The sequence below is a fragment of the Melanotaenia boesemani genome, chromosome 10 (assembly GCF_017639745.1).
Source record: "Melanotaenia boesemani isolate fMelBoe1 chromosome 10, fMelBoe1.pri, whole genome shotgun sequence".
In the NCBI taxonomy this organism is placed as follows: Eukaryota; Metazoa; Chordata; class Actinopteri; order Atheriniformes; family Melanotaeniidae; genus Melanotaenia; species Melanotaenia boesemani.
The window spans coordinates 23,485,950-23,507,328 of record NC_055691.1 but is presented as its reverse complement, the minus strand read 5'-3'; the positions used below and the strand labels follow the sequence as shown (position 1 = coordinate 23,507,328).

Here is a 21,379-nt window from a genome sequence, read left to right as displayed (position 1 = left end):
TTCCACACACATTTTAACTCCTTATTCTAATCATTTTCACACTTTTGATCTTTTTTTGCAAGAAGAAAAACAATCTATTCACTAAGGCACTCGCATAGAGGGATTGATTTAATTAGAATCTCAGCAAGAGCCATTCAGTGTTGGTATTTATCATTCTTTGGCTCATCAACAAATGTCACCCCACATCCTTTGTGTTTCCACATTTTAAATGTCAGGAGGCAGAAAGAAAGTTTTCATGAAAAAACTGTTTTGTCCTTTACAACTGTCAGTTCTGACAAATGCTTTTGTTTTACACTTTGACTGTAACATGTGTTTTTGCTCTGTAGCCTGAGAAAAAATGTATAAAACTACAATGAATTTGATTTGATTTTTGTGCTAAACAATAACTAGGTAATGGCTCATAATGCAACTCATCTTAGATCAGGAGCATGACAAAGTTAGCATCATCATCGTCATCATCATCTCTTACTGTGAGTGTACTTTAACAAACTGGGTTTCCTGTGACACTGTACAGCTGGTAGAAGAAACACACACGAGCGGCCATTTAAAATGCCATTTATGTCACTGACTTTCAAGAATCTAATACAAATGCATACACATACATGTCACCAGCTAAAACCACATTTAATCACTAATGCAATAACAAGCACCTTACTAACAGAAAAAGAATTATGTTGTTGGCTTTAAGCTTGTCTTTTTAGCTCACATGCTCACAAACTACACACTCATAAAACATTCAGTACACACACACACACACACACCTTCACACACACAGCTTATATGATACAGCATTTGAGTTGTGTGGATGTAAAAAAGGCATGAGGAGGGGGGGGATAGTTACAGCATACATTATGAGAGGGAAACGGGTTACCAGCCAGAGTGTACATGAAACACAATTTGTACAGTTAAGCCAACTTTACTTAATATAAATATTCTTCATCCAAAAGTCAGTGCAGTGCCTTCTGCTCAGGCTTCACCTGGTCCTCAGCCCCGGCCCACATTATACCCAGTCTGTGTTAGACCTGGTCCACAAATTACTGTTTCCACTTTACACACAAATCTTTTTACATCTGCTCTCAGACTTCCTCAAAAGTTTTATTTTTTTATGTTTCTTTTTTTTTTTTGCAACCCAGTACCTCAAAAGTCCAGCTGTGAAGTACAAGAGTTTTTTTTTAATGTTTGTTAGTTGTTTTTTTTTTTTTATTTAACCAATTAGACAATAGAAAAAGAGATCCACAAATTTACAAATGTCCATTTTGATCTTTTCTTCTGAATTCCCTTTCTTTCCCCCACTCCCAAAAAAGAAGAAAAAAAGTTCACGAATGGACGACTTCTACTGGATTCCTCTAAAGAGGCACATTGCAAACACCATGGCAAAAAGCTGAGAGAAAGAAGAAAGGAAATGGGAGAAAAATAGTTAATAGCATTCAAAAAGACAGAATTATCTGAATAATTACAAATGAAAACAGAAGTAATATTCTACCTGCATCACTACCTGTGTTTTAATTTTGACAGAAACCATATGACCACATTTTCAGGTTTCATTTTAACAGGTTTACACATTATTTTAAGCTAAAGTACTCTAAAAACTGTCTAAAAGGCAGGTTCGAGTTGAGGGAATGAGCAAGAGAAAACATTGAGACATTTCTGACTTGGGCTTAAAAACAATGAACCTAACTGTGGCCTGATACATACTCTCCAAATTTGCTTTGCATTGCATTAAATGCATTACTCTAGGAAGGTAAACCACACTGAACCGTATTGCACAGTCTCTAATTAAACATATCTTAATTATACCTTTAAATTGTGTGACAGTAACTAAACATTTCATGTAAATAAATAAACAAAAACTGTGCAATAATTGTGATACCAAACTTTACCACAAGATGGGGATGTTGCTGTACAAAGAGCATTGAAACAACCCTGGCATGCTAAGTTAAATAGTTTTAGGTATTTGAAGATTCCACATTTCTGAAATGAATATTCAGATTGCTGGAGAGTTAATGTAGCAGTTTCCAGAACTGCCTCATACCTCAATAGTTAGCACCACAATAGCCAGGGCTCCAGCCACATAGATGTACAGTTCAAAGTAGTCAACAACTGCAGAATAACAGCCCTGTGGACACAAGGGTAAGATGCTCAATCAATAAGCTATAAATCTGCACAATTAGAGACATCATCACAGCACCAGTTTAGAATAGCTTGGAACAAAGGTTTGGCTGAGTGAGTGGGAAGCAGTCTTACTGCCTTTTAATGAGCGTTCTTGGTGTGAATGAACAGAGAGAAGCACATACTTTGAATGTCTGCTCATTCTATGGCATGAAAAACAAAAGGTGCAGAGTGCTGTTTAAACGTCTTCCTATCAACTTTCACTGTAATTACACTCAAGGCTTCATTTGTACACATGGAAGAAGGGATGTGGATGCGTGTAACTGTGAAGTACATCGAATTTTCACATATTCATATAATTATTATGCTCTATTTTTGAGCATGTGTGTCACTCATGTATGCACACACACATACACATGTTGGCATATCTGTGCAACGACACAGAATAAGATGATCTGCAATGACATCCATAACACAGAAAAGCACAAATCAGCCATGGCAGAGACAGCCAGGTTTTGGACGTCTCCCCCTCAACTGTCTTCTGGCCTAATTAACCCTGGAGGAGGTTTAGAAGGAGGGTGCAAGGAAGAAGGAAGGGGGTTGGCATAGCAGGTGTCAGAAGTTACCTTGTTATAGCGGAACATCATATTGCCTGCTAAGCACTGCTCCTTGTTGGTATAGTCCAACTCTCCGCTCTGACTGGCACGCTGACAGCAGGCTTCTGGCACCACATGATTCTGGTTGATCAGCCTGAACAGGCTGTCCTTAAAGTCCTCGGGGCTGTTCACTCCACAGCAGTCAAACTAAAAGCAGGAGAGGAGAGAATGGGAGAAGTTCTTCTTGCTGAGTGCCTATTAGTGCACTGACCTGTGGTCCACTGTGTGCGTGCACTAAGCCAGCATGAATATTGACCTAAATATCAAGAATTTATAAAATATAGCCTCCTGACACCCAGCTAAACTTTTATGTGTGCAGAGACTTCTGATGGATGCAATGAGTTGGTAAAAGCTACAGTACACATGCTCTTTGCTATGTGTACTCTGGGCTTACTGTATTCATGATGGCGTTCCATGTGGAGGTGAAGACATCACTGTTGTTGTAGCCCTGGTAATGCCTCTTCAGCTCCTTGGTGAAGTACTCTCTGGTCAGCTAAACCAACATAGACATAATATCTAAAACAAACAGCAACACTGGACTCTGCATATTCATTTTAAGTTCAAAATTGAACTCACTTGCAAATGTAAACAGACAGCTATGGGCTATGAAAAAATTCTTCTTAATTTACTACTTTCCATTCTGTGGATGATGCCTTCCATACATTTGCAGAAGAAGCTGGCATCTAAACTTCTGCTGGCAGATACGTTATACTGGTACCTCCTCAGATTATTGCACATTTAAGATAAGCAATGATTCAACTGTGTTTAATCTGGCAATTTAACTGGACCATTGTCCTTGTCAAAGTATACATGTACGGGAGGGGAAACAAGTCACCAGCTGAAGTATTTCCAATGCAGCAACGCTGTGGACTGTAAGAAAATGTCATGGTAATTGAAGTGTTGTCAATTTCACTGCACTGATCTGTCTAAAATACTTGACTAGTAATGTTTGTTTGTTTTTTTTTAATGAGGCTGCAGTTATAAAATCAGGACGTCATTGGAGCAAAGCAACAAGTCAACACAGAGTTTTATCCAACTGCTTTTGAGCCACAATTTCTGGTTTGTTTTGCTGTCCGAAAACTTACACTGAAAAATATCTGAATAAGAGCTGCTTTACTGATGAATTTGACTATATTAATATACACAGTGAAAAGAAACTGCATGCAACTAGGGCTTTTTGAGTCTACTTAAGCTAATACACGCAGGAGTTATTCAAGCTTCTTCCTCTTTATCTGGCAGTCGTAGTCCAGTTTTGAAAGATTTATTTCAGTCAGACTAACATTTTTGAATTTTTGGGTTGGACTGACATATTTTTTCTTGTGTTGTATAATCATGCTGATGACCTCCATGTGCAGTCTGTGCCCTTGTGTTGGTGGCTGGCAAGCAAATTGGTGGGTCACAATAAATTTCTGATGTTACGCTGCAGGCATGAAATAGTTCCTAAAAGATGGCTGAGTAAAATCTTAAGTTTAAAAAGTTGAGGCAACATTGGTTGGGACTGGAGAACAAGTTTGAAAGAGACAACGATTTCACCAGCAGGCCATTACTTCGTGCTTGGGGCTTGTGACTGGAGTTACACTTGCTGCTACATCTCAGAGGAAAAGGTTAATACTTGGGTCATACTGGTTACATATGCATGCACAGAAAAGCAATTTTAACCCAATTAAGATCCTACTCAGAATGAGACACTGCAGAATAACATTTTCTGATTACTTTCACCATAATAAGGTCATGTTTAGAGTTAGTAATAATCTGATTAAGCTATGACGAGCATGACAATCTTACTCAGATTATGTGGACCTGTATAAACCTTAGTCACAATATTTTGTTCTACTAGCCTATGACAGGATCTTTTAACACACGTAGCTACTTAAAGATCCATGCTCAAGAATCCAGAGTAGGCAGGTCTGCTTGTTATGTGCGACTTTGGGATTATTCTTCCCGAAAACCATTGCATGCTCTGGACTTGTTTTCATAGACTGGGCTGCTTGTTTATGTCACAAGATCTGGCAACACATGATGTTTAGTGTAGAAAAGGAAGGCTACAGTAAAAATAAAACACATTTTTGGGAGTGTTTTCTGTAACACGTTAACATGAATATGAATGGAATATCCTTTCTGAAACCTATATGAACAACATATTCTGAATATTGTCTTTTTTCTATTAAGATCAGTCACAGAATACTGTAGTTTGCAACACTATTAAGAATAAAAGCTATGTGAGCTATATATTTTAAGCCTCGATTCGATATATAAACACATATGGTGTGAATACTTACATGCTCCCGGAATATGAAAGCTAGGATGGCAGCTGCCAGCTCTGCTAAGAAGATGAGGAGGATAAGCATGAAGAACTGCAATAAGACAGAAAGAACAAAAAAAAGCAAAGAGTCTGAGGGAGTTTGACAAGGTGGTTGAAAGTCAGCATGTCAGGCTCTGAAAAATAACACTGTTTGTGCCCATTTCACTCAGCATTAAATATGCAGGAGGCTAGAGGCACTACAACAAATAGGGGGGCAATTTTGCTCCTTTAGCTTTTTTTTTTAAAGCACAACAATAGTAATAATAAAAACTGACAGAATATTTACAGACATGCACACATCAAAGATCAGTAACAGAAATCCATTTCAAATTTATCAGCCAACTCACAAAGAGGAGCAGACACTTGTTTTCACGGATGGCTCCACAGCAGCCCAGAAAGCCCAGAAGGAAGAGCATGCCGCCCATTCCCAGAATAATGTAGACACCAGTGAAAAGTAAAGGGTTGGCTGCTACAATTTCTCTGAACCCTGTTGGGTCCACCAGCACCCATACGCCCACTCCCAGGAGGAAGGAGCCCCCGAGCTGGTGGAGAAAAGGAAAAGAAGGCACTTGTTAGACTAAACAGAAACTACCTGTTTTTATAAGCACAAATGGGAATTTAGAAGAGCATGGTTTCCACAGCAACACAAAACATTTAACAAGAAATGAAAGAAAAAAAAAACATTTTCCATAATAAAATTTTAGAAATGCAAATGTCTGACAGGTTGAACTGAAAATTGAGGGGGACATAAAAGGCTGGTTTCAGAACTATAATGCTTTTTGTGGGAGTGTGGGTGGAGATACCTACTCTGCTTCAAGTGATCCCCCACTCACCACACAACACTACGGCTTCCATCTTCTCCCATCCTCCCTTTCACTAAAACCCTATCTGCTGCCACCATGGGGTGACTTGTGTGATTAAGAAAAGAAGATATTGAGGATGGGGGAAGAGATCTAAGCCTCCAACATTTCTATCACAATCCCTTTTTTCTGTCACAGGAAAAAAAAACCCTGGGAATACTCCGAAAGACATCACCTCAGCTAAGAGGTATGAGGAGGCAGCCATTTTGAAAGCTTTGGAGTTTAAAAAAAGCTGTTGAAATAAGGTACATTGGTTAAAGAGATGCATAAAAAACTGTGAAAAACAAGAAGAGCCAAGTTCATTCTTTGCTCAGTTGGTTGCATTATTACTCCAGTCTTGAACAACCATGGCCAAGTGGAGTCTTTAAATGGTTTGGCTGTGCCTAATAAAGCAGGAAAAGAGACAAACCTTCTCACTCAGACCCTCCCCCCCTTGTGAGTTCAGACTAACAGGATTACCCTTGATTGTCTGATCAAGACTGATAAACTCAGGTGCCAGTCACAAACTCCACATGGCCCGGTGTGCCTTCAGATGTGTGTCAGCACACTAAAATTTAATCAAAAGAGAATTTGATAGAATCAAGATTGCTTCATCTAATGAAATGCAAATGTGGCTCCATTAGCCAGTCAGGCAGGGAGCAGGCAGAAGCCCATCTTAAATCATTACATTGACACTAACTTCAGAGGTAGCCAGATTAAGTGTCTTTGAGAAAGAGATGAAAAGTACTTACAAAGATGAGGAAATTGAAGACAAACATGAGGTACTTGATGCAGCTGAGACAGTCCCCCTCCATAGTTGTCCCCCGAGCTGAAGCTTCCCCCTGCCCCTGAAAGAAGACGACACAAAACATGCCACTTTAATAAGTCCTGCATCCTTGATAAGCTTCTTTATTTTCCCTATTTGTTTGGGCTTTTAAACTGCAAAGAAAATAATGCAATGACCTGCTCACTTGGAATTCTGCAAGGCAAACATAAAAGACATAAAGACACGAGCTGATCAGCTAATTTGATCCAAATTCTGACCAAAATGTATCACAACATGCTCTGCCAGCTACATCTCTCAACATCCCCTAACTAATTTTAAGCTTTGGCTACACAATGTCAACCAATTTGATGCCAAAGCATGAAAACATAAGATTTAATGACATGCTGTAAGAGTCAGGTTTCTTATCAGCACTTTCTGGCCAGGTTCAGTGTGACTTAAGAGGCTGCCTATCTCAGAGCATTTGAAGGATATGAGTCCTGACGGAGGTTCCATGTGCATTAACCAACAGGGGTTGGCCTTTACTACTGAGCTTCCTTTTCTTCTTAATGTAATGAGAGGCAGAAGCCCTATGCCCCCCGTCAGCTAGCCCTCTATCTGACATAAATACACTTTACTTGATGAAGACCCGTCCTTGAAGCACTCCTGGTTAATGAAGAACACCTCTACTGCATTAAGAGACAACATGGGTGACTCAGTATCCATGACCCTGTACACCTATATATAAGCACATCCACAAAACGTTGGGGCACTGTAAAAAATATAAATAAAATCTGAATGAATCATTTAACTCGCATTACTTAAATGATAGTAATATAAGGATAACATATACAATACTCTGATTTGTGAATTTGGTGTAAACAACATATTTCAAAAACAAGTCAGAAGTGTTGCAACACTTTAATACATGCAGAATGCAGAAAAATTGGTGACAAAGGCCCTTGGCGGAGTCCAACCCTCACTGGAAACGAATCCGATTTACTGCTGGCACTGTGGACCAAGCTCTGGCACCGGTCATACAGTGACCAGACAGCTCGTGCAAGGGGGTCCGGCACTCCATACTCCCGGAGCATCCCCCACAGGAGTCCCTGGAGGACACGGCCGAACGCCTTCTCCAAGTCCACAAAGCACATGTAGACTGGTTCAGTGAACTCCCATGCCCCCTCCAAGACCCTGCAGAGGGTGTAGAGCTGGTCAACTGTTCAACGACTGGGACGAAAACCACACTGCTCCTCCCCAATCCAAGGTTCGATGATCTGACAGACCCCTGTAGTTGGAGCACACCCTCCGATCCCCTTTTTGAAAAGGGGGACCACCACCCCAGTCTGCCAGTCTAGGGGAACTGTCCCTGATGTCCAAGCGATGCTGCAGAGGTGTGTCAATCAAGACAGACCTACAACATCCAGAGCCTTAAGGAACTCTAGGCGGACCTCATCCACCTCGGGGCTCTACCACCGAGGAGCTTTTTAACCACCTCAGCGACCTCAGCCCCAGAGGTGGGAGAGCCTACACCAAGGTTCCCTGACTGCTTCCTCATCAGAAGAAGTGTCAGTGGGATTGAGGAGGTCTTCAAACTATTCCCTCCACCGACCCACAACGTCCCAAGTTGAGGTCAAGCCCCCCATCCCCACTCTGCACAGTGTTGATGGAACACTGCTTCCCCCTCCTGGGTTTTATTTTCTTTGCACTATTTTTTAGTAAAAAAGATTTATTACATGATTTCCAAAACAATGTATTGTTTCTTGTTTGTTTGCAATTTACACAGCACCCTGACTCTCTTGCAACTGACTTTGTGTATGTGATAAAACACAAATCATTCAGTGAAGCTCACTTTTAACCTTTCGAGCTGTAAGTGAAGCAACATTTTCCCCTTCAGGGAGGACAGGAACTGTCGAAGGAATTATCTCTTTTACAGCAAAAACAGAAGTGGAAACAATCTCGGGGGCAGTTATAATTGCAGTCTCAGTGAAGGAAGAAAATTAATTATTTGGCAGAAACGAACCAGGGCTCTTTGCTTTGTACTGCTGATTATTAATTTGCTCTTTCATAGTAATAGCCAGGGTTGAGGCTGAGTAACAAGCAGATTAAAAATAGATTTCTCAAAGCAATTGTAAATAGTTTTGTACAACTATACAATGGCCACCTTTAAAATAAATAAATAGGAGGTAAAAAGCACTCCTGTCAGATGTAATCTCATAAGGTTTGGACCATTTTTTGACACGTAACATGCTGTCCATGGACTCCTTTGGGTAATCTTTCTGTTTCTCTGGGGTAGTAAGTAAATCTTATGACTGATGCCAGGTTTGACTCATGTCCATCTTTAAAACTGCTCTGCTGTTGATCAAATGTGATTCTACCTTGACCCTTTCACCTGAAAGCTGCATACAATCAACTCAGAAGTGCACTTTTCCAGGTGAAATAAACATTTCCTGTTTGCATTGGCTCCTCAAAACCCTGACACAAGCACAAGCTGTGCTGCAGCAATTATTTTACAGAAAGTTAAGAAGCTGTGTGAATAATTAAGCCAGAACAGAAGCCTTATCTCTGTCTAATCTCTTCTTCCTTTATCAGAGCATGCTTGCAGTGGTTTGCTTTTTATTCTGCTTCTAATCTTAATGTGTTGTGAGCAACAGAGGAAGATTTTTTGTCTCACAGTAGCTTTATGTAAGTTGCTGTGACAATGAAATTGAACAAAACAAAAAGATAAGAAGGCCCACTTTGTCTGCTGAGGGAGCAATTTAACATATGAGAATTTCTTTCCTTTTCACAACAGCCAGAGGGTGCATTACTTTATTCCTTCCCTCCTTTCCTCCGAAGACCCAGGAAATTGATTTAGGACTATGGTTAAACACTTTCCGTAAATTATAATGATATGCTTAGGTATTGATTACCATCCTAGAGGTACTCTGAGAGCTACCAACAGGCTCATTGAGTGAGATGGGTTTTAATTAACCTCACCCTTTCCTAAACCCCACTGAAAGGGCTAATGAGGTCACAGTGAGATTTGCATACATTACAGTCTTACAGAAAAGTGTCAGAAATGGTCTGGTCTCACCACCCCAGCTCTTCACTGTCAGTTCTGGACTCCTCAGAGCAGAAACTGTATTTACTGGAGCAGGAGATAAAAAGGTGGATCAAGGAGGATGAGGAGAAGAACAGGGTCGCCTGGAAAAACCTTCAGGGCACAGCTCACTTCTTATAACCCCAAACAAAATATCTGATCTCTTTTCCAGCCTCACCCTTTGGCCCTGCACTTCCATCTCAGGGTCAAACCAACTGTCAGATGTAGAGCCAATTTTCTTTTGTGCATTAAAATTCATTGCTCAAAAATGAAATGGGCTGTACTGTACTTGCTTAGCCAGACTCTAAATAACAAGCCTATGGTGCAAACCAGCACTGTATAAATCAAACTGCCACAGAGAACCTGGAGAAAGTGCAGAGTAAACAATCTGGTCTTTCCCATGACTCCCACGAGATCGCAGGTCCTCATCGATCACAGCCAAGCCGTAGAGCTCAGACCGTAAAGTCTCTGAATATTCTGCCGAGTATGAAATGTAGACAAAGGTTACATGGTTCACACCCCAGGAGCCGCAGTCTTACAATAACTCAGGTCTTCCTCAGGTGTACTGCTTTGCTAAGCTGGCAACTTTTTTAGACAATGGATTGTGTGGTCTCATGTTTGTACATAGTGGCAAAAAGCCGCCGTTGTAATCAAGCATGATGCAGTAGGCAATACTGATGTGAATGCAGAAGTGTTTCCTAGAAGGAAATACTGCATATTGTTATTGTGACAGTTTAACTGGCAGTGTTTGCCCTGAGGTATTCTGCAAACGTCTACTTTATCTGCGTCCGCAGCGTCTCCCGTTACTGACATCATTAAATGCCAAATGGCACTAAGATCCCAATGTTTACTCTTGGTGATCCCCAGCCAGCTTGGGCTGTGGAACTCAGCATACTGGAGTTTGATGGTGGATTAATGAGAACTGGTCCCAAATCAACTTCAAGATACCAACAGAAGCCAGAGCTCTGTAATGAGGACAAACTCATCCGACCTACATTCTTCTCAGTGTGAGCACAAGGAAATTTGAGACATTGTTAGAAGCCTTTTTTTATACGCACAACTCAAAATCAGAGCCGTGTTTGGTCTGTATCGACATGATCAACCACTATGGTTGGGTCAACTCACTAATTAAAATATAACGAAGAGATAGATCCACATTACGATTGGTCCACATATAAATAACACACTGTTCGGTGGTTCCCCTTGAAGATACCATTTTTGGCATAATTAATGAAGTGAGTCAATATTCCCCTGCTTCACCAACCATCGCCCTGGACAAAAAAGATCAAGGACACTCCGTCTGCTCCCCGCCAAACTGTTGTCACCTTGCACCGCCCACAGGACCAGCCAGTTCACTCTATCTTGAACGCTAGTCGGCATAACAAATAATCATTAATACTAAAACCCTCTTGAGACAGTAAGAGTTGAAACTTGACCCCTTTAAATGCCACTGACCCTCTAAATGATCACCTGTAATTGAACCCTGGGGACAGCACACTTGCTCAAGGCATCCCAATGTAGCTAGAGCAGGTGTATGCCACTCTAAAGCTCTTTGTGCATACATTAATTCTCTGTGAAAATGACACCAAGGGACAACACACATCACCCTTTATCTCAATTAAAAACCTATTTTCATGTTTCTTCATGCATTTCTAAATCAACCACAGCAAGTAAACATCCCCAAACCCTCTAGCGATGAACAGGGTACCCTTGAGGGGCACCATGTCCCTTAATGAACCTCCAATTAAGTGAGAATGAGCCCTGGGCTGTGCCGTCACACCAAGGAGCTTTGAAGTGTACTGAATGCAGAGCAGTTAAAGTACTGTGTGTTTACAGAGGGCATACAGCTTGCAGATAACAAGAAACAACCACAGATAGAAAGAGTACAAAAGTAGCTCAAAGGCAGCAAAGCTAAGCAAAGTGTGGTCAAGAGCAGAAGTACAGACGGGTGAAGAAGTTCAGAAAAATTCCAAAGTAGCAAAGGTCCTACCCTACATTACATACTAGGGTGGACACGCAACAGTTTATCTTCAGGCAAACTTAGATTAATGAGTTTGCGGAGTTTTCACAGAATATAAGCTGTGCAACCTCATCAGCTACTGAAAATGATAAGAAATGCTGGTTCACCATAGCAAAAGGACAGTCTGGTGAAAAATCTCCATCTTGCAAAATCATTTATCATTTAATTTTTCCAGTACGTGCTGTGAATCCAAAGCAGTTCATCTCTGAGCCTGTGAAGGGCACTCCCCTGACCAACTCACTTTAGAACCATATTGTGCAAAACCCAGAGGGCAGGAGTCCTCTGACCAGGCAGCTGACATGCTCCTGAGCAACAGGCTGATTAACTAGCGACGACTCCCAGAACGGACAAATGCACAGTCAGAAACAGACTGACCATGTGTTGTTAACATCTCTGCAGGCCACATTCCTGACATCCCAACTGGGCACACATCCAGCTGTTAGTTCAGTACTAACAGTTGTTCAGGCTCTATCAGTGAAATTGATTCTCCTGCTCCTTAGATTAAAAAGGTTGGATAAGGGAATGACTGATAATATCTTGATATTTAACTTGAGCAGACGTCTGTGAGGGAGATTTTGGTCTATAGTGAATGTGTGTGTGTTTGTGTGTGTGTGAGACTCCTGCTCTCTCACACCAGAGACTTTTACTTTAATTGTTTCAGCACCTCTCTCCATCTGAGTGAAGATACAAACTGCCTGCATGGGGAAGGATCAATACTAGACCCAAGCACATGGTCACTGATGCATTGATCCCCTGGAGTTCCAGCTCTTAGTCCTCTGGTTATCTGGCAGTGAGGGCATGTGGTAGCAGCACACAATGAACACATAAACACTTCTGCACTGCCGCTTGTTAGGACCCAGCTCGGGCTTTTCCCACGCTGTGTTTTGGGGTATGACACATCGCCATGGGGCTTTCCACAAAAATGGGTTATAACTCAATTCAAAACGAAATGCTTCATAATTACAGCAGCGAGAACAGGGGAATTATTTCCATGCAGTTACTTTTGCAGCCAGCTTGGGTTTATTTTTTTTACTTTATTTTCCTTTAGTAATCTATTCAGCAAAATTCATGTACATTATCTTTCTTTTTATTCAGTCAACCCACAAGCCTCATTTCACTTAACAAAAAGTTTAAAAATGGCAAAAAAAAAAATCTCACCACTTTTAACGTAAAATATTTTAAACAAAAAACAATTAAAATGATAATAATACTCCTACTGGTTATTATTTCCAACAGTGTTCAAGCCAGGGTTTCCGTCTGGGTAAATGCTCACATTAAGCAAGTTTACCTCACAGATGGCCTCAGCAGAAGAGCACAATGGGAGATTTAAAGAAAGACAAATCTCACAGCCTCAGGGGGCTAAACAAAGAAGGTCACTTCAGACCAAGGATATGCATAAAAAAGAAAGAAAAAAAAAAACTGAAAGAAAGAACTAACTAGGCCAAAGCTGGAGAGATAACAAGAAACTGTTTTGACTTTCTTTCAGTTTAAATGCTTTTTTGTCATATTTGTGTTTCCAGCAAATACTGGAATCCTTCCAGCTTTCCCAAAAAAAATCCCCCCAAACAAAACAAAAAAAACCCACCAAAAAACAAAAAAAAAAAGAAAGAAAAAAGATGGTCTCTAAGGCAACCTGAACACAGTGTGAGAGTGGCCTTTGTCTGCAGAGGAGTGTTTGGCATCTCCTCTGAGCACTAGTTCCTGTTGGAAAACAAAGGGGAGTGCAGCCGAGCACTTTACAACAGGGGGGACAGTTTGGCCAGCCATTTGTCTAATCAGCAATCACTCACTCTGCTACAAGGCCATATGTGAGTTTGAGTACAACTCACTCCCTTGCGTAAAAAGACTAAAAGCTGTTTCACCACTTACTGATGGCTCCATGTAGCACACACACACACATCCAACTCTTCTCAAAGTTAGCAAAGGTTCAAGAAGACAAGGAAGAAAAACACAAAAACAACTGTGTAAGCTACTTTTAACACACAGCTGAGGTTCAAAGTAGAACTTAAAGATCAAAACAAAGCCTTGAGGAGAACACATTTCAATGTGTTTATGTGACAAATGTAAGAGATAACACACAGTTTTGAGTCCCCATTACAAATTAAGTCATATAGAAAAATAAATAAAAAACTTTTGTCAATGTCTAAGTGGACAGTTTAGAAGCGGCTTGTTATACGCACCGGTTTCAACCTATCGTACTGATTCTGAAGTGTTCTGATACTGGAGCAGCTAGTTAGCAATATAAATAATTCACATTTCACAAAAGTTGAGCGATTCAGGTCATTTTAGTTATTTACTACTCGGGTATTCTGTTCATCGATTTGACCCTTAAAGCTTCAGACATGAAAGCAGGTTTGAAGCCTGGTGCAATGTTATTTCTCAGCATCACAGTCAAATGTTTCTTTGTTCTGAATGGCTGTGAGTCTACTGCATTCACAAGCATTTAGCTCTGCAGCTGTTAATGATGCTCTTTGGAAATCAAAAAATGTGCTGAGAGGTTAAAAATTTATTTGCAACAGCCCACTTGTCGGATGCCAGGCAAGAAATTTGGAATCTGCCAACCTGCAACCAAATTGTACAGGAAAAAGGGATGGAGCCAGCATGAGGTCGCTCATTTATCTGTGAATTACTGTCTACAGTCTCTAGTTGGTGGTTACCACCGTGGCTCTTTGGAACATGAGAGTGGAACTGGAGACTGATAATTGCAACCCAAAAAACTGGAGTTTTCTTTTATATACTATGTGGTTGCAGCTGTGGATGTAAATATTTTTATTTCCTAGAGATGAGGTTGTTGTGTCATCTACTAGTTCCATGTACACTACCAGTCAAACGTTTGGACAGAGTTTTGACCGGTACTGTATATGAAGGAAGTAACTTCTTGTGACAAAAACTAAGGCTGTGGTAAAATGCCTTAAACCTCCATTTAACAAATGGCCAGTAAGAGGAGACTTACCTGGTTGCAAGAAGTCTACTATGAATCAGTAAAGTGTTAAGTGCGGCATGTTTACATGTAAAATTGAGTTGTGCTATGGTTATAGCCTTTTAATTGGAACACTGCTCGTTGCATAGGTAGCATACATCAGAATAGAGCTATTGATTAAAGTATGCCCAATGCTACCGACTGTGGACTGTGATAAAATGTACAAGACATTAAAGCTTACTCTTTTGTGTTTTTACATAAAAAGATGCAAAAACATAAAACTTATCATGAGCAACATAACTAGGCCCATTTAAATCTAGCTGACCTATACATGTGTTATATGGGTGTATTAGTCCAGCTTTGATTTTGCATGGTTTCAACACTTTTACGTCTATTTTAAAAGTTTGGTTTTGGCCAGAGTAGCACAGTCATTTTTGTATCATATAAAATGAACATGACAAACCACTACCTTATAGGCATACTTAATTTTTATTGTTCTTAGTCATATCCAGCCCCTGGAAGAGGAGCTTGGCCAAAAATTCAAAACTCAAAAAAACAAAGGATTCAAATCAGTGAGGCCACAGAGGTTGAGTCAATCTTTCTATAAAGCCTAAGAAATAAATAAACTTAGCGATCAAATACTCAATAACAGCAACTGTTAGATCTTGTGTTTAATGTGTTTTCAGCATCAATTCATGCGCTGTAGGTTAAAAATTGTATTAAGAACAAGGTAATGTTTTATGTCACTACTAATACAATAAAAACAGCTCAAAATTGTAGCCAGATTTTTACAAGCTGCATGTACATGTAACTTTATTTGTCTGGTTGACCGTTTTTATGGTTATGTGTCCTGACTGATTACAGCTGATGTGTCTGGGTCTAAACACCCCTTTAACCTCTCAATCTATACATGTCTGCTGCTCAGCCATGCCTGGAATACTAATGTTACAAATGCCTATGCAAATCACAGCCTAACAAAGACCAGTGCAAGCCTGCTGTGATGGTTAAAGGACAAAAGCCCGTCTGCCTGTTTGCAGGACCAGCTTCACGCACCAGCTCTCACCCAGCACTCTGCCTCTTGTTAAAGGTAACAATGGCTTTGCACCCGCCCTGTCAGCATCTTACTGAAAAGAGTCTGTCAACAAGCTCTTTCTGCTGTGACTCTCACTGATTTAACATGTATGTGTTGAGGTGGAAACCACTCATGGCAGCAGCTGCACATTACAGATGTGTGAAATCAAAGGGTGGAAATATTTGTTGCAGATGAAAACAGTTGTTTTTTTCTTTTTTTAATTGTCAAGTGTTACATTTGAAAATAAAACACTGCCATACCATGTGTATCTGCTTGTTGCTTATTTTTGCTCAGGTGAAGTTGTCGATTCCTCTCACTTTTCTCTCCTCTCCCGCTTTCATGGGCTGTTGGACAGAAGAAAAGAAAAGGAAAGCACAGGTCAAGACTGAGATAAGGGGATGAATAAACACACGAGAAAAATCAAGGAGAAAGAAAAAGTGGCCCATTTCTCTCTCTCTCCATAGCAAAACACACAAAAAAGAAATTCTAGGACACTTAAAATGACAGAGTTTTCATTTATTATGTATGAAGCACTCGCTCCCAGCAGTGCAGTAATCTAAGACTGCAACAGTGTTTTATCTCTCGGAATATTTCACTTTTCAGCTGTAAGGCTAAATTAAGAGAGACAGAACAAAAAAGAAGTACATATACATATACATATATATACACATATATATATATATATATATATATATATAGGGTGCCTCTCGTAGTCCTATTTCAGACCAATGTTGTGAGCAGGAAAGATTTTAATATTGACTTCAAGGTAATAAAATATTTTAACCTCCTCACTTGGTTAATTGCCTTCTATTAGAAACTTCAACACACTACACTCTCTGCATGCAGTTTCTGACTTGACCTTGAAGCACATCTGAACTCATGCATTATTAAGTGAAAGTAGAATACCTTGCTTTCTTACCACATACTGCTGGCTTTAACTGTCAATGTAAGATATGTCCCTAGCCAAGTGTGTCTAATGAGCATAAACGCTTTAAACTTTTTCCTGTCTCCAAATTGCTTTGCCACAACTGTCTCCCAGCTGAAAATAACGATATAGCAATGAGGGCCAATTAAACCGCTGGTTCTCCAGTCTCCATGTACAAAAATAGTCAGCAGCATGATTTTGACTGACAATACTTTGGAGCTAGTTTCAAAGCACTGGCACTGATGACTAGCACCAAATATGGGGAGAACTGCTGATGAAGACATATGCAGCATGCAGCTCTAGCCACATTAGCATGGGGTTAGACGCAGATGGATATTCTTATTCTGACAAGGACTCAGGATGGAGAAAATCCCTGGAGTATTCTGGCTGATGGAGCCAGCCACATCATCCCACTGACAAACCATATTGCCAGCAGACATCACATTCACCAGGACACAAAACTCAAGCGACAGTGGCAGCAACACCCCCCCCCCCCCCCCCCCAAAATACAGAACACAGGACTCTGATTGCATCTGGAAAAGGCAATCAAAGTGAGTGAGGAAAAGGGACTAATCTGAGAAGTGAGAAGATGCACTAGACAGATACACTCCCTTATCTTGGAGGCTTGAATGCTCGGGGAATCAATAACTGTGGCTACACATGCACTGGCAGCCAAAAGACGAAGAATGTTTGTTGAGTCTTTTGCAAAATATTCACCATATGGCTTAGCTAGCATATCCTCAAGGCAATGCAACACAGTAATCCCTTTTCATTTTATTTCAGAATATCACAGCAGCCACAGATGGATAAGTAATTGTCATTATCATGCTTTATAACATAGTTCTGGACAGTGAGTGGTCAAATTTTACCCTGAAGCCTGTTGCAAAAGTAGTCTCTTTTGAACCCCTGTTTAGAGAGCTATTAGCTGGTGGAGAGTAACAGTGTTGAGGGCCTGCATTATTATTGGTTTCCATGGAAACCCTTTCATGGGAAACTGGAGCACCAATAGGATGCAGGAGCACTGAATCAGTTATGGGGGTGCGAATAGAGATCAGCGCTTACGGCTGAGAAAGCTCAACAATAGGATGAACCCTCAAGGGGGACAAGAAAGGACAGGCCACTGAGGGTCCAACAAAATGAGGGACAACTCAATACGAGAGAAAAGGTTTATTTTACATCCGTTTCATGGCATTCCTTCTAAAGAAATTGTTCTCGCCTATTTGTCACTGATATTTGAGCTCACAAGCACTATGGACAATTTAAACATAATGCCGGTGGCTAATTGATTAACCCACGCTGATATTTCAGGCTCTAACAATATTATTACATCATCAGCATCTGTCGTATGTGTAAGACAGATACACGCTCGAAACTGTGCACTTCTACAGTACCTTCTACACTTATTTCTTACCATTCAGTTCACAATAGAGACAGAAGAGGAAACCATAACCGCCACAAAGTAATAAGTAAACGCTAACCACTAACTGCCTTCACCTTTTCAGTATGAAACTCATCCTACTCTTGACAGACAATCAAGCATCCACGTCCACTGCTCTAAATCTGTTAGATCTAAAATCTATAAGAGAGAAGAAATTTTTGTAGGCTAAAGAACAATATATATACCTCACAAAAGCAACTGGATTCTTCCATGATTTACGAGATAACAGCTATGAGATTTTTACTTGTGGCTAAACCAAATTAGATCAGACCAATAAGCATCCTACAAACTATTCACCCAATTTTCATTGGAATCCCTGTACAGTGGTGGCTGAATAATTCAAGTTGTGATTTTTATACTGGCAGCTACAAATTTTACATAAGACAACAGTCAATAGCAGCTTTTAAAGAGGTTTGCAAAGAGACTGAAGGAATCAATCACATTGCACTCTATAAAAAAAAGATAAAAGTTCACTTGTGATTGACAGGTGGTTCATCCAATTACCGAGCTTTTATTTAAAATACCTGCTATTAAATAAAAAAGAGAGAAATCCTCAGAGGAATTCCCAGATGGCTCTGTGTAAGCAACCATCTGGCCTGTCACCTTAACCATATACCACATACCAAGACGCAACACATTGAAACAAGACTGCAGTTCACCCTTCTCCATGATGACTACGTTTCCATTCATACATACAGTTACCAGCATAATTACTCAACCTGCATCCCTCTGGATTTCCGATGTAATGGCAGATGAATAATTTTGCAGCTGTAAGTATGATTACTTTGGTTATTCACGATAGCCCCTCCCACCCTCGCTTAAATGGCGAAAAACCTTAGAGCACAACCAAGTCTAAGTGAAGACTTGATAGTTGTTTGTGTTTTCTCTAGTTCTTCACTAGTCACCTCCTTTTTGACTGAAGCTGACTAAAATGTCAGAGGTCAGAGAACAGCAGGCAGCTTAGTCAGTGACACTTCCTCTGGTGACAGGAAGTTGAGAGAAAAACAAGCAGGAAGTGACACTTCACAGTAGAGCCTGACAGCTGGTGTTGACAAAAAAAAAAAAAAAAGAAAAAGAAAAACTTAGATTTGGTGACTTTATGCACCCTGAATCAAAGCTTTGTAAATATGAGTAAAAATGGAAAAAGCTAGATGATATTTCTCCCTGGTGATCTCTAACCAACCTCTGAAAGTCCACATACATCATGCTGTAATATTATAGAAATGAGAAAGAGGGCATTTGCCGGCAGCTATACATCTCCTGAATGTTCGCTTTAATGAGGGCAATGCTGAGGCAGAATTATCACCTTACTCCATCTGGATTTATTGATCTAACAGTGTGAGTCAACCACCAAAGATAAAGATAAACCACCACGATGGAGAAACAATCCCCAGTCTGATCAGAGGGCACCAGACAGCTAATCACTCATCCTTTCCTCTCTGGACACTGCTAACCCACTGTTTTCTTTGTTCTCTGCACTACACTAGGTGATCTGAGGGAGCGTTACACAACAGACAAGAGTATGTTTCAAGCATTTGTGATAAACAATTCTAGCTGAAAGATGCAGACTGAACTCATTAAGCAGTCTCCCGTTTTCTTACTGTTAATCATTTAGGGCCAAATGGAAACCTGATGAGAAAGCAGCCCGTGGAAATGTGTTCTGAGGGTGTGATTTTGACGAAGATGAAAGATGACACAGTCTCAACCTCTTTGTGGCAAACATTAGCCAGTCCTTGCCTCTGTGTAGCAGGTTTCCCAGGCAGCAGCTTGTATCTCTCACCTCTGCAAAGATTCTTTCATCAAAGCACATTCTTACAGTCTTTCGAACATGTGCAACCTCATTCTACAATTACAGCAACTTCTTACTCGTGACACTGATGAAGAACAGCAACTGAGCTACTTGTTGTTATTTTCTTTAATGCATGGCAGTCAAACTTAACCAGCTGCCTCATGCACCACCACACTTTCACCCTACTTCCCAGGCCCGCAAGTCTCGCCCTGAGTCTCTGAAGAGCTAAGGGCCTGGGGGGCACCAAAATGCTGCTTTGAAGTCAAACGATTAAAGAGGAAAGACCTGTCAAAATAGGGTGATGAGGCTAAGGTTGGCAGAGGAGTGGGATCAGTGCGAGGGACAGGAAGGCTGTGAATACTGAGTGCGTAGGACCCGTGGGACACAATTAAGACAGGGCTTTTTAGTGAGGGTTACAAAAACACAGCAAGGATATCAGCAGTACAGTCTTCCAAGCCAAGGTAAGAGTTCATTACTACGCACACAGAGGGGGCTATTAAACCCAGTTTGTTCACCCACTCCTCCACCCACAGGCCCTGCAAGCTGTCGAACAGCCGCATGATAACCATTTGCATTCCAGTTTAATCCCGAAGCCAGTAAAGCGAATTGAGAATTGCACAGCGGAGAGCTCAGGGAGCTTCAGGGAGCTTCAGGGAGTAGGACTAGGATGAAGATCCGTGCTGTTTGCACAAAGAGGAAGTTTGCAGTCTTCAATGAGGATGTTTTTTTTTTCAGCTAAACAATTCAACACGACAACACAACAGATTTGTAGACATACAATTTTGAAAACTGACAAGATTGTAAAAAATTTCAAAATATGTACTTGAAATGACAGGAGCTGCAGCAAATGACAGCTGCCTTTACTTATTTACCCTCTGATTATTTTGTTATGATTTTTTTTTCAATATTTTTACTTCACTTCAAACTTTAAAAGAAACTAAAGAGAATTACAGATCTAGTAAGCAGAAACTGTCAACATGTAGAACTGTTCTGCTTGTGACTAGAATACGTATAATCTGGTTGCACAAATGATGATGGTTTTGCACACAACTACAACTGAGAGACTGAAACATATTAGAAATCAACTAACATGTGGTGTCCTGTTTAAATTTTCCACAAGACACAGAGAGTAGAGATATGGGGCCACTGCCATCCTGAAAGACAAACAAGACACTTAAACACGTGTTAAGAACACATCTGGTAGCCATTTCTAGGCCTCATTTAAATTTTGCTAAAATACCATAGAGCAGTAGGTTTTCCTGTATAGCTGCTGAAGTCAGATTCTACAGCAAAGAACGAAATAGCAATGATGGTTATTACAAAGTCCTCAGCAGGAAAGAAAAAAGTCATTTACCTGTAGCTTTAGCTGTAACTTGGATATATCCTTAATTTGCCCCCTTCTTGACCTCCGTGTATGCCTACAAGCTATGAAGCTAATTAGTGTGCTAGCAATGCGGTAAACAT

General features: G+C 40.5%; 1 protein-coding gene across 1 annotated transcript in view; it reads right to left on the bottom strand.

Annotated features, from left to right (window-relative positions):
- Window positions 1-543: 543 nt before the first annotated feature.
- Window positions 544-21,379, bottom strand: part of tspan18b (tetraspanin 18b) — a 34,977-nt gene continuing 14,141 nt past the window's right edge. The window contains exons 2-9 of the mRNA XM_041998013.1: window positions 16,024-16,107; window positions 6,659-6,754; window positions 5,415-5,609; window positions 5,045-5,119; window positions 3,160-3,258; window positions 2,736-2,912; window positions 2,033-2,116; window positions 544-1,381 (exon numbers count right to left, since the gene is read on the bottom strand). Of these exons, the coding sequence (XP_041853947.1) occupies window positions 1,334-1,381; window positions 2,033-2,116; window positions 2,736-2,912; window positions 3,160-3,258; window positions 5,045-5,119; window positions 5,415-5,609; window positions 6,659-6,754; window positions 16,024-16,026 (777 nt within the window). The 5' untranslated portion in view covers window positions 16,027-16,107 and the 3' untranslated portion in view covers window positions 544-1,333. The remainder of the gene's footprint in view (window positions 1,382-2,032; window positions 2,117-2,735; window positions 2,913-3,159; window positions 3,259-5,044; window positions 5,120-5,414; window positions 5,610-6,658; window positions 6,755-16,023; window positions 16,108-21,379) is intronic.